The sequence below is a fragment of the Glycine soja genome, chromosome 13, assembly GCF_004193775.1.
Source record: "Glycine soja cultivar W05 chromosome 13, ASM419377v2, whole genome shotgun sequence".
Taxonomy (NCBI): domain Eukaryota; kingdom Viridiplantae; phylum Streptophyta; class Magnoliopsida; order Fabales; family Fabaceae; genus Glycine; species Glycine soja.
In genome coordinates, this window is record NC_041014.1 from 16,037,700 (window position 1) to 16,052,487 (window position 14,788).

General features: G+C 31.5%; 1 protein-coding gene and 1 long non-coding RNA gene across 2 annotated transcripts; both read left to right on the forward strand.

Moving 5' to 3' along the window:
- The first annotated feature begins 9,764 nt into the window (after nucleotides 1-9,764).
- On the forward strand, nucleotides 9,765-11,254 carry LOC114382489 (uncharacterized protein At5g19025-like). Its single transcript, XM_028341953.1, has one exon. The coding sequence runs from the start codon at nucleotides 10,260-10,262 to the stop codon at nucleotides 10,989-10,991; it is 732 nt and encodes a 243-aa protein (XP_028197754.1). The 5' UTR covers nucleotides 9,765-10,259; the 3' UTR covers nucleotides 10,992-11,254.
- Nucleotides 11,255-12,336: 1,082 nt separating this feature from the next.
- LOC114382490 lies at nucleotides 12,337-14,555 on the forward strand. Its single transcript, XR_003660255.1, has 2 exons — nucleotides 12,337-12,915; nucleotides 14,158-14,555. It is a non-coding gene; the product is annotated as an uncharacterized LOC114382490 (long non-coding RNA).
- The last annotated feature ends 233 nt before the right edge of the window (nucleotides 14,556-14,788 follow it).

The window sequence follows — 14,788 nt, forward strand, 5'->3', positions numbered from 1 at the left end:
AATCCATCTTGACTCTTGACCCCTAATTTAGGATCGAAGGACATTGTTTCTTCTTGTACACACTTCGAGCAATGAGTAAAATTTAATATTAAATAAGAGGTGACACTCATAAAATTTTGTAATTAATTTTAGTAAAAAATAAAGAGAATACTGAAAAAATATGTATTAAAAGTACTAGTAATTTAGAGTAATATGTTACTGGTATTTCTCTGAACATAATGTCTGAACATAGCTTTTGAGTTTTGTCTATGCAAGTATCGTTAAATTGACATCTATATTAATATATGTATATAGTATAACATAGAAATTATTCTGTAAAAAAATAATTAATAAATAAAAGTATTAATATACATAAAATACATTCAAATTATTATGAGATGGGTTAATAATATATTTTTAAAACTAAATTTCTAAATACATCAACTAACGTTTGAATATAGTATATATGATATGATGAGCTATATATCACTTTTGACCAAAGTTGTGATTGACTGCCACTGAATGGTAGGTAGTCACGACTCAGTAGTCGTGTAATCGAAAAAGCTTAATTGAATTAGTATTTTAGGAGTGAAATAAAGAAGAAGAAGAAGAAAAAGGATAAATAAGAATAGGAAAAAAATAAACTTAAAGATATGTGTTATTAAGATGAAATTTTCCACTTTTTAAGCTTAGATGTTTTTTTGAGTTTTATTTTGAGACTAACATATTAATCAAAGTTCTTTGAGAAAAAAAACAAATATTTTTTTCATATTTATTATATGGATTCACATTCTATATTATTTTCTCTTTGGAAAATAAAACTTCCCACTTTTTAAGCTTACGTGTTTCTCTGTTCCAAAGGCGTTGTAACATTATTTGAATTTTTCTCTTTTTTCATGTTAACCATTCTTAATTACTACTGTAATTTTAAAAAAAATCCGAAAAATGTTTTTAATTCATCATAATAAAAAATTATCATACTCTCGCTTCTTAAATATAATACGTTTTTTAATAGGTAGAAAAATGTTTGTAAATTTTAATCAAAATATGTACCGTATATTCTTGTGCAACTAGTTAATACATTATATTTGTTCTTTTTGGAAAGAGAGAAATTATAAAGAGGTGAGTCATAAAATAAATAAGAGAAAGATAATTATTTTCTTCAAAGGATTATAATTACTACCTAATGGTCAAAAGCATAACATTTGCCTAAAATCTCTATCTTACGCGTAAAACAATTTGAAGTGGCAACCATTGATAATCATGTGAGGTTGGTTGACTAATAGTAATAGGATTTGATGAAAGAAAGGAACACTCAATTGTCAGTTGTGTGTCTGCTTACGGGTTTTCTCACTTATGTGTGGGGTCATGAGTCATGGATTGAGCAGAACTAATTACACGAAGAGCTTCAAGTCGTAGTGTGTTTAGATATAAGTTGAATTCAATTAATCTCATTTTTAACATCAATCTATGACACATTATTTCTATGGAGTATTTATAAATTAAATAAATAATAATAGGTGAAGTTATTACTATTAAAAATTTATTACTTCCTCCGTTCAATAATAATTGGCTTGTAAAAATAGTCTTTAAATATTTATTATTTTAATTTCTCGATTTCATATTGATTATTATTTTATATTTATATCTCTTATAATATTAATGATAAACAATAAAAAATTATAAATAAATTAATGATGATAAGATTAATTTTATAAAATTATCACTTTCTTTCATTCATTTATTAGTTTTTCTTAGATCGTGGAACAAAATTTATGACGATAAGTATTATGGAGTTAAAGAAGTAAAAAATAAGATGAGTTTGTAAATTACATTAAAAATTTAAGGGTTTGTTTCATTTGCTAAAGATTGTAATTCTGAACAAGATAAATATTTTAATTTCATATCTAATTTGAAAATTGAATGTGGGACAACCCAATTTAAATAGATGATGACAAAACAAAAACTCAACCTTTTGTTACTCAAAAATTCATGAAACAACTTTTTATCCCAAATATAAAATAATTATGTAAATTATATTAAAAAATTAATATTAAAAGGGATATTTTAGTAAATTTTATATTATTTTATTTGTGTTGTTTATTGTGCATGAACTAAAGGGTTGGCACAATAGTTTAAGGTCTCGTTACATTACATGAGTGAGGACGATCTATTTAGCAGGAGAACCCATGTTTGATTCCCACCTTGTGCAAAATTTTCTTGGGCTAGCGACAATCACACATTGGGAACGGGATTAGTCTTTGACTCAGTGGGTTGAGGGACATCCGTTATCTCTGACCTAAGACAAAAAATAATGTACATAATAAAAAAATTGTTTAATAACTTAAGTATTTATTATGTGTTATTTTATTTATCATCGGTAGTAACTTAATTTCTTAACATTTTGACCGATAAATTACTATTTATTTTCCAATGAGCCTTGAATTGGAATCTATACATAATAGTAGAGAACTTATACACAGAACAAGAATTTGTATAATAATTTATACATTATATTTTGTGTTAATCTCTCATCCATCCTATCATTTATTAAATTTTAAATTTAAATTTCTTTCTTTTATCTCTTTCTCTCCTTTAGTTGTATATTTTGTTATACAATTTTTTGTACTAGAATAATTTTTCATTATTGTGCAAGTTGGCCACTAATTTTGTCCTTGTTTTTCAACACTTGCAATTTTCTAGCCACTCTAATTGAAATGTTTTTCTCTTTAACTGCCATCATATATTCGAATGGAAATCCTCTGTCTCAAAAGCTTGTCCCCATTCCTATCACCCCCAATAAAAATGTGTCACATCATTGTTCAATTCACTATTTTTAACAAAGATTAACAACGTTCCATTTTCCGTTTACGTTTTGCTCAGCTCCCACTTCTGGTTTTACACTGTGGTGCATTGATCCTACTGCACAAGCATCCTCTATTCCTCTACAACGCAGAGTGGAACTCGTTGGATCTAAACCTCATGGACAATGACGATGAGTCGCGGAAAAAGGTGGGAGATGATTAAGACAATTTACATACGATGATGAAAGTGATTGACTTGGCTCAACCTTAGGGGAGACACAAATGCAACTTTGATTCCTTTGCTCAAGAATGGGCCGCCAATCAGATCTTCAAATCCCTTAATCGTGTTGATGTCTCCCTCTAGAAGTTTTTGGTTGGAAAGCCCTCTCCGTTGTGCATCCGACATTACTGGAGGAGATTAGGGCTTGTGGGAGGAAGAAAGTGTGAACTAGAGAAACAAACATAACGTCAAAGCACAAACATTGTTAATTTATTTACAATTCAAATATAAAGTGAAGTGGCAATTTTTAAAGATGTAACACATTTTAATTTGGGGGGCATAGATGGGGATAGACTTTTGAGATTGAGGATTTCCATCCCATATATTCATAGCCATGATATAACATTTCCCATCACTTCTCACTTATTGCTAACCATCAACATTGTCTTCATTCAAGTGAAACCTAATTTGAATTCTTTAAAAAAGGTTTGGTTTTGAGTCTTACTAGTCTAATTCTAACAAACATAAATCTTGAGTAAGGTCAATAAATATGTTGTCCTTATAACATGATACCTAAAAAAAAAGTCAATAATTCACCCAATCTAATGACTAAAATTTCATTTAAGGTTAATATTTTAAATAATTATATATATACCATATAAAAAAATTTTCACACAATCCAAAATTAAATTATAAAATAAATACACATGATTAATTTAACCAAATGAGTAAAGGTAAAATATTAAAATAAACACTTGAATAAAGGTACTCTAACTCAGATGATTAAGAATGGTGCATAAGTTATTGTGAACTTCATGATACTTGTATTTGATTTCTATGAATAAAAAAAAACACTTGATCTCTCTCTATATGTGTTGTTAAAATTAAAAATAATAAGAAAATAATCAAATGTTTTATATTTTTATATATTTTAAAAATATATATTACTTTAACTTTGATGTACTCACTACTAAAATTTTTTTTTTTAACGATGGTTCTAGAAGGGTTTCAACGATGATGTTATCGTTAAAATGAATTTCATTAAAAGTTTAAGGCTTTTAACGACGGTTGAAAATTGTTGTTAAATGTGAACTTTTAAAGATGATTTTCAAAATTGTCTTTAAAAAGATATCTTAAAAGTTTCTAGAGGATGTTTTCAAAGACGATTTTGAGGAAAATTGTCTTTGAAAGTCAACTTTTCACAATGAGCTATATACACTAAACTAAAGATAAGACCATCCATGGTCCCATGGGCAGGCAGTAGCACCAAATAGCTCAAGCATTTGTGGAGGGTTTATGTAATTACCACCCCTAGCCCAAGGGTTTATCTCACATTTCGTAAGGATTCCCACTTAAATATCAAAAACATTAAGTTTTAGCACAAACTAAGATAAAAACTAAACCTTGTCTACACTTGAAGCCTAAAGATATCTCATGTAAGGGTTGTGTTGGATATGAAAAATATTCACGAGCATGCATCTTAAACTTGAATTTTTTGAATGAATGGAACATCAAATTGTAATTGGAAACTCATGAAGTAATTACAACAAGAAGCAAATACAAGCCTAAAGCTCCAATCCAACACAAAAAACTTGATAAAATCTGCACGAAAATGTGTATATAATTAATAAAAATGCAGAGTCAGACACTAAGCATGAAGTCAATTAATTCTCACACAAACTTAACCTCTAATAATGGGGTAAAAAGTAGACATGAAGGTATAACTTACAAGAAATTTTTGTACGTGAATAGATCAGGAAATTGAGAATTTGATTGACCAATTTCATTTGTACACAAACATAAAATATGCGTGATTCCAAAGCTTTGCAGTGTGTATGTAGATCTTGCAGCCAGTGCTCCATCAATGAATAGACTATTTGTAACCACATATGATCTCTCTGTATTTATAGCCTTAGATATCAAGGAAATCCTTGCAAGGATATGCTCAAGTTTAACCTGAAGGTCAATGAAGTAAATTCTTTATTCATGTATCTTCCATAATGAGTCCAACATATGAGCTCTGCACACTAATATAAATTGACATACCTTTAGTTTGTATGCATTAACAATTGTGTTTTTATCACTACCCTAAAAAAATCTTGTGTTAAAATTGTGCTCCAAACATAACTTGATTGCATCATTTTTAAGCATTTCATTCCACTGTTTCAATCCTTTATTGGATTCTAAGTCAACCTGAGAGTCATGATAAAGTATTAGACATGAGATAAAAAGGTTGCTATTAACTAAGGTTCCTAAGCAACAAGTATAACCTGATTGATGAAAAGGTCTCCAAACACTCTTGAGCAATTAACAAGGACATCAATCTTAGGCCTTCCAAGCTCTTTTAGACTAACATGTTCCACCAATTTTAGCCTACCAAAGGTATCAATCTCTGGTCTCACACCAATCATCAAACAAGTCATGAGTATTCACCAATCTATGGTTTTAAATTCCAATCTCCATTGTTGCACAACTTTTCAGTGTTATTGATCGCATTCCTTCGAGGCATCCCTTTGAACAACATCCTTTCGCGCCCAATCCCTCCCTCCACCCTCGCATACCCATCCACCATCACGGTGTACGACACAATGTTCGGACATGGCATCGCTTCAAAGAGCCTTTGCACATCCTCCATGTGCTTGCACCTCGCGAGCCCTGAGATCATGACATTGTACGATGCGATGTTCTTCCCCGGCACTGTGGCGAAGTGGTGGAACGTGTCGTGGAGGTCACCATTTTGGACGTAGGCGACGATGATGGAGTTCTAGGAAATGATGTTGCAGAGTAGCATGGAGTGGAAAAGTGCTTTGGAGTGTTGGAGAAGTCGTTTTACTAGTAGGCGGAGAACATGGAAGCGCAAAAAGGGTTTGAGGGTGTTCTTACCGCGAAAAAGGGTCGCATAGGTGACAACGGCGACAAACGAAAGGTGACCACGACAAACAATTTCGATAACGATGACCACAATAGATGAAGGGGATGATAGTGATGAAAGGTGAGAGACTAAGAGGGTGCAAGATGAAGACGATTTAGGAAGCAAGAAAGACACAATGAGAGGCTGCCAGGGAGAGGAATGACATTGTGTGTGGGCGCTAAGGAAATTATTTAAGCTCATTTGAAGATGGACTTTGAAAACCATCTTTAAAAATATTGTAATTATTTATAACATTGTCACCGCATTTTTTAAACGATTTTGTAAAACCGTCATTAATTCAGCGTCATAAAATCCCATTTTTGTAGTAGTGACTCAAATACATATTAAATAATTTTGAATTGATATAAAATTTAAAAGCAATTTATATAAAAGAAACTTTTTTTATATAACTATGTTATTAGCATGGAATATCTATTGACTTTCTCCATAACCCTTTCAACCATGTTTTTTGCATTAGAAGTTTTAGTTTGAATTTGATACTCAATTAAGAGGTTCAAACCCAAGTTTACTGAAACCAACAAACTTATTAATAAAAAATATAAACTTTTAATCCAATAATAAATTTTAAGATAAAATTATTTAATTAAAAAGGTATACCTATTTCAATTTAATCCTCCTTTCTGGCCACTTTATCTATTCTCATATAAATTCCAATTGCCAACTTCACGCTGCTTGATCAAAAGATACTGATTCCTATGCAGTTTTCTTTAACAAATGCCATATATATTCGTAGACTCATGAAAGACCTTTCCATGGTTTCAACTCTCACCACTCTGGCTGGTTTGAGACTAGCAAAGGAGGTAGGGCTAGTGCCGAAGTGATTCCTTGATTGCATCCGAACAGATCAATAAAGTCTTTTTAAACTTATCCATTTAAATTTAAAATTAATTAATGACAACAAATTTTAGTATAAATTAGTAAAATATAAACCTGGCTTAATTTATTTCAATCCCCCAATATATCAAATAATGGAATGTACTTACTTGGACGGGTTAAACACTTCCACTTCATGTAAATGTTTGCATGTGTTCAGTACGCTAACATAATGAATATTATCACTTTTATGTTAAAAAAAACTATTATAATTAAGAAGGTGATTGCCAGGCCAAAGCATGTGTTTTGATGAGGTATATAATATAACTAATTAACATTTCGTCAACATTTACAAGAATCCTTTCTCTTATTCTTCCCTTTTCACTTTATCTTTCTTTCTATTACTAACCACTCTTTTAGTTTGATTCTTTGGTGAATATCATTGATACTATAATCATGAAGATATGTTTCACAGCTTAAAAAATTACCTAGACAAGCTTCAAAATGATATTATTAATTAAGTTTAGTGTGAAAACTTGATTCATTGGTATATAATATAACTTTTTTGTACTATGGGATACTTGATGCAATCTATTTAAAAATGACTAAACTAGCGGCTTGTTATCATGAACTGAAAAAATTAAATTATATATTAGAATGACGTGTATTGTTTGCCACATTATATTAATGTGTCATTTTATAATTTAATGATAAGGTAAAATTTTTACATTGACATTAACGTGTAAAACTATGCAATAAATTGAATTTAGATATGGAATCAACCATTGATCAATTTATCATAACGGTATATTGATATTCATATGTCCAACACACCATACTAACAGTACTTGTTGGTAGAGACTACAAATATCCTTTATTCAAGATAATCCAGTTCCATACTAATAGTAAACTAAAACATCACTAATGGATTGTTATGCAAAACTAAACATGACCCATATAATTTTTCTGTCACAAAACAATAACTTTTTCTTTGGTTCAATCACCATAAAATCACATGTAGAGTAACAACATAAAAAACATTTAAAGGTACACAACATTTTTCATGAAAACACAACTATTTCCTCAAGTTAGCTTAATTAATTTCCCCCAAAAAAAGTTAGCTTAATTAATGTGTGTCTCGATTCAATTGACGAACACATTTCAATGTTTTTCATGTTAAATTTGTATGAAATTAAGACGCAAAAACTAGTTATTCAAGTTTCAGTGTGATACTGCGCGTTGATATTGGATGGATGTGCATCCAAATGTTTTGTTAATTAAACTATAAGTAATAAAAGTTTGATCCACTGTGTGCTCCATCTATTTTTTATTCTCTTAATCCCTTTTCACTTAGTCTTCTGTTCACAGTTGTGAGGTTAATGATTTTATTTGAACTTTCAAGAAGTTGTGCCTTAATCTAAAGTCTTTTTTACTTGAAAATTCTCATAAAGATTTATTATGACCATCTCTTTAAATAAAACCAAAGTCGCAAAAAGTTATAAAGATTTTTAAGACATTACTCTCTATTAGAATAACTTTTATATATACCCCTACTAACATATCTTTCACTTTTCTCATTAGTCAAAAAATAGTTTCATATCACTTTTGACAAAAAAAAAATCATAACAAAATAATATAAGTGTAATTAGCATGTATTGTAAAAAAATCGACACTCTCAACTAAATAAAAATCATCTTTAATATAATTTGTAAGGTAAAATAATTAAACAATCTTATCATGCATAATAATTTTGATTGAATAACAATATAAAATTTTGTATATTATTAACACACACATTTTACACTTTCAATTATTTTTTTTTTGCATTACACTTTCAATATATATACTAAGTTTAATGAACATGCATACACAATTAGACACGATACCGAGAGGGAACAAAACAAGGATGAGTATGTAATTTCTCATTTCCATATTGACTTCTCCAAAACCATCCTCATCCGTTGTCTTCATCCTCGGTAGGTATGATTTATTTTTTTTCATTCCCATCCCGGTTGGAGATCGAAATATGCCTGTTTTGGCCCGATAATTTTCAAAAATATTGAACAAAGCTAAATATATTATTTATTCAAGGAATCAAGTTTAGATTACCAGCTTGCCATAACCAAATATAAAATCTCATCACCATAAAATTTTTCCTATGAAAATTATATCTTCATCACCTAAAAATTATCCTGAGACTTGAGAGAGACCGAGAGCATAATCTCTAATAACATATGTTTGCCATTTAGAAATTTAGTTTCAATCTTCAAAAGAATAGAAAGAATGGACAACAAAATAATAAGTATAAAAGTCTAATAAAAGTAATTAAGTAATATACATAACAAAAGTAAAGATATTTTAGTAATTATATGTGTTGACGGATAGGAGTACAGGACAAATAGGTATATACCCATTTCCATCCTTGTCCCCGTTTAAAAAAAATCAAGTATTACATATACCTGTACTCGTTTCCTATCAAAATGGAGATTCCTTATCTAAGTTGGGGTGGGTGTAGGGAGTGTTCCACAGGTATAAGTTTGTTTGTCATGTCTATTGATGATGTAAAATTATTTTACACTATCAACCAATTAAAAATTATCGTTGATATGACTTTTAAGATAATTATTACAAAAATCATTAAACTTATCATATTTAATAATTTGTGATTAGATCACAGTATAAAGTTATTTTATTGTGAAAATACATAGTTTATTTTCTCATATACTATCCTCCCATATTTTATTTACTCAAATAATATTACCATAAGTCCATAACAACGTATTCTTTTGGATACAATAATTAAACAAGAACATGGTAGGCAAAATGCAATTTTCCCAAAGAGAGGTGGGTCAAGCCCATAGAGATACCCCACCGAATCATTCACACATGATTTCTAAAGAGTTGCATCATCCATCCAAGCCCATTCCATTACACAGCCCACCTTAAACAAAACGTGTCCTTTCCTTGTGTATGGTGGCTGGCGTGTATGTAAACTTAACTATGTATGACCCTATCTCTCTCCCTCCTTACGACTAATAAATAAATAAATAAAGATTGCTGATTTCATATGATGATAATAAAGCAGTGAATGATGACTCTTCCTTCATTGTCCTCTGTATTCTTCTTCTTCTTCTCTTACTCTCTCTGTAACAACACCACCATCAACAACCCTTTCAAGCCGGCCTAAACCCCATTACCCAAAATCTGTTTTTTTTTTTTATTTTTTTTCCTGCAACACTCTTTATTGGATCATCTTGTATTTCATTCCTCCTTTACAATTTCCTTTCAAAAAAATTTTTAAAAAATATTAAAAAGTGCTCTTTTTTGTGAATTTTGACCCATTTGGCCACCGACAGATTTCGATCTTCTCCGTGCCAAAGTTGTAATCTTTTCGACTTTTGGCGAGGTGGGTCGATCCGATTTCGCTCGAATGATTGTTGGTTTGATCTGAAAAAGGAAAAGGAAAAAAAAATTGGGTTATTTCGGATTCAAGATTTTGTCCTTTTTTGAAATGGTCTATTTCCATAGCTCAATCTCTCTCTGCAAGTCCGTTGATCAATCATCTTCCATGGCGAATTCAATATGTTCTGCTGATTTCGGTTCGAAATCGAGGCAAATCAATCACCTTCAGAAGAATCGGAGAACCCCTAGTTCTTCATCGTCATCGAATTCTCTTCAGATACCACCCTGTGATCGATCTCGATCGGCTATGGTTGATGTTGTGATGTTCATTGCTGTTGTTTGTGCCTGTGGCTTTTTGTTCTTCCCTTATGTAGAGTTTTTGGTGACAAAGTGTTACGAGGTTATTAAGGTTGTTGTGTTTTTGATTAAGGAGGAGGTTTCTGTGGCACCTTGGATCTATGTTTCCATAGGGTTGAGTGTTGTGTTTGCTGCATTGGCCACGTGGGGTGTGGTGGCTTGCACCACTAGGAAGTGTGGGAATCCCAATTGCAAGGGTCTGAGGAAGGCTGCTGAGTTTGACATTCAGTTGGAGACTGAGGATTGTGTGAAGAATTCGGCTTCTTCGTCGTCGAATGTGGCAAAAGATGGTGCTGGTGGAGTGAAGAAGGGGCTCTTTGAATTGCCTCGTGATCACCATAGGGAGCTGGAGGCTGAGCTCAAGAAGATGGCACCACCAAATGGAAGGGCTGTGCTCGTGCTGCGGGCGAGGTGTGGATGTTCTGTTGGTAGGTTAGAGGTTCCGGGACCAAGGAAGCATCTTCGAAAGATCAACAAGAAGTAGCAGCTATCGTGACCGAGACGAGTAGGACAAGGGACAGGAGAGGACACCCTTTTGATTTATTGGATGGAATTAAGGAAAGGGATGATAATTGGATCAAATAGAAATTTGTACTTGTTGCCCTATGTTCATTGATCTAGTAGGAAATTAGAATGTCTTTAAATAAGCCCCTTGGCAATAAGTTGTAAGGAACTATGGGTCATACACAGTTTAGTTGGTTATACCTGGAAATATATAAAAAAAAAAAACATTTTTATTTTAATTTACTTTTTGAGTATTTGAAATTTAAATATATAGTTCTGAAAAGTTTCTGCTTCAGGGTTTTGAATTTTACTGTCTCTTATGGTTATTGTTATGTTGTGTTGTGTTTTTCTGTGATGATAGTTGCCTAGGATTTAAGTTCTCACTTCTCAGTATTGTTATGAACTGCAGGTTATGATAGAGTAAGGTTAATGTTTTGATCTTCGGAACATACATCTGAATTTTGTCTGAGTTTATTTCACTTTCAATGTTGAAAAAATTGTTTATAGCTTAAATGTTTTTGTTTTTTGTTACTTGATTCTACTGGTAAACAGTGATGGAAACTTTCCCCTATTTCCATTGCCTGATAGTAGGCAGACTCTTCTTGTAGAAGATGTCTTGAATGTTAACTGTGGAATAGGTTGCTCAAGCTCAAGCACGTGACATCTTTTTATAGAGGTATATGAAACCTGTGGTTTTCTGTTTGAATTCTTCTGTCATAAAGTTGAATGTGCAATGGAGAGAACAATGGGATGATAATTTTTAGAATTATTATATTCTTTATATTGATGTCTCCTTTGGTAGTTTGTTGTGTTGTATATCTTATGTACATATTGGACTTCTATTTATCCAGTTGCATCTGGAGTCCTGTACTAACTATTCATCTTGTTATTTGTTTGTCTAAATAGAACAAAACCATTTTGCATCCTGAAATATGACCTATTTTTCCCTTTCCTGCTTCCTCTGTTTCTCCCTATGAAATCCTCTTGGTTTAATTTCTATCTGTTAACATACCCAATTTAGTTACTGCTGGAACTTGCTCTTGGTTACTTTCTGTCTGTTATTTTTGTATGCTTGTTTCTAATTTATTTTATTGACAAGGCTTTTGCAAATAAATTTTCATGGTTGCTGTTTGACCACATTTGTTTCCTGCATGCAGATGTGCCAAACTATCAATAGCATGACATTGACTTTTTTCATTTGCAATAACCTTAAATCAAGGTTATTGCATAAGTGAATCTTTTCTACCATTGATGAGTAACTGGAGGGAGAACATGCAGTCCTCCTATGTAGTAATGACCAGATTTGAACAGCATGATTGGTAAGATGTTAATTTATAACACATTGAGCTTGCTATTGATTTCTACATTTTTCTTTATTGTATTTGAATTTATATTTTATGATAACCTGAACATACTTGAATTTTCATTATCAATTTGAATCCTCTCAGTCTGTCTCACTCATAGAAATCATCAGACTGCTAAGCAGCCATCACATCTCATTTGCGATTTTCTAGTCTGTAACCTGGTTGAGTAGAGTTACCTTCTCTAATTAAGTTATATCCTTAGTTCTCAATTGCACTGTATATATTTCCTCTGTTATTTTGCATTTTGCAAATAGGGTTGATGGTGTTTTTAGTTCCTAAAAATTTCCAAATTTTGGTGTTTTAGTCCCAGACTTTAAAGTCAAGGATAAAACAAAAGTTTGGATACTTTTCAGTGACTAAAAGCACTATTAACCACTTGAACATTTTAGGTGGATGAGATAAAATCCCACAGAGCAAGCTCTAACAAGGTATCTTTTTTAGTGTAGACTGGAGAGTTCTCAACTTTTTTTCAATAAAATAGAAGACAAATCTCCCAAGTTAAATTCATAAATCTCCATCAGCATAAACTCTTGAGAAATGGTAACAACACCCTTTCTAACAAACTTTTTTGTTCTTTCAACTCACTATAATCTTTACTATTGAGTGAAATTTGTGTATGCTCCAGTAAATGATGTGGGTCTTACTAATCTCACTCCCTATTTAGTTTGGCGCACATGAATTTTGCCCAGCAACAAAGAATGTGCAATAGAATGTGATGCTAACATTCATTTGAACTCTTGGCACTTGGAACATTGACAACTGACTAGCTAGACCTTTAAGACTTTAAAGCAACTTTTACTTGTAGGTCCATCACAATTCTCACACCAGTTCAGATTTATTCTTCAAAATATTAAGCCACCCATGACCAATCCATTGGAACTGCGTTTTGTATGTTCTGGGTGCATTAGACACAAGGAATTCTCATATATATATATATATATTGGACAGAAATTCTGCAGTATGGCACTGTTTGCTGAAATTGATGAATTGAAGTTATCAAGAATGGTCACAAAAACCTTTTATCAAATTCTTAATTAATTACGTATCACCTAACCTACCCTTTGTGGGCTTCTTTCCTACCCTAGTTCTACCATAAGGTTGCGACCTATCATTTTTCTTGAGAAAGAAACTGCCCAAGTTGTAACAGAGGGTCATGGAATCAATGTTTAGCTCTCTTTTAAGCAACCTAGAATCCTTTTTGTTATTCTGTTTTAGAAAGTTTAATTGAATCTATAAACTTTTTCCTTATAATAGTTATCTTCTTTTTTTTTTTAATACTGTCATTTCATGTGTTAGGGCCTTAGGGGGAATTATATCACAAACTAAGGATGATCCTGATTTTTATTTTTATTTTTATCCCCCCTCCCTCCTTGTGCCCCCAAAAGAGGAAAGGATATGCTATCTAAATGACTAATATAAAATGTAGTGTAAGTAAAACTACCTTACAGATAGCTGAAAAAAATCCTTACATTAGGTAATTGTGTTCCCTATTCTAGTATAACAGCCAAACAACTTTTAAAAGGTTAGGGAAATGAGCTTTAGAGAATTATGTCATAATCTCTTTTTTGGGTTGCAAAAATGAATGTTGATTGCTTTTCGGATTTCAGTCTCTTTCATTGTACCTATCAAATACATGTACCTAATAATGAGGTGATATTGATAATTCATTCAGATATAATAAAATTTTAGGGGGCTATATAATATATATACTCCTTATAGTTTATTTGGTTGTGAAATAATAACAATTCAAAATAATATACATGGCACTAAAAATTTGTGCAGGTGCTTATTGCTTTGTACTCCCCAAGAAAGCTTCGTCGTGAGCATTAAAATATGATCAAAGCTGTTATCTTTGTGCTTCAATGCACATAAGACGTATGAGAAGGTGTGAATAAGATGTGGAGCATTGAGATCCAAAGAGTATTTTTTGTGTATAAATAAATGATCACAGGTAACATTAGCATTACAATGGAGGCGGTGAAATCAAAGCATAACCGACGAATAATAATAGATACAATTGAGAGAATCATCCCTTTTCAACAACTCACGAATATTAAAGTAGGCACAAAACAAACGCACCAAAATGCATATTCATATAAATATATTAAGATGTACCAATGAAGTATTCTTTTAACCAAGAGAAATATAGTAATAAATTTGAGCCATCAATTTCTATTTTGAGTTCCTTCTTTGGGATTTGTTTTTCTTTTCTGAATAAGGTTAAAGTGACAAATATGAGAATGTTAAAATGGATGCACGGTTATACAAGAAAATAAGATATGAAATGATTATATACAGGATGATTTGTGTAGTACTGGTCGAGGAAAATATAATAGAAACCAAATTGTGATGGTTTGAGCATTACTAAAAAGGCTTTGTGAGGTACTAGTGAAGAGTGGATCATATGGTCTTT

Excerpts from the sequence above, each read along its gene's own strand:
- LOC114382489 (XM_028341953.1), top strand. The coding sequence starts at position 10,260 with ATGGTCTATTTCCATAGCTCAATCTCTCTCTGCAAGTCCGTTGATCAA.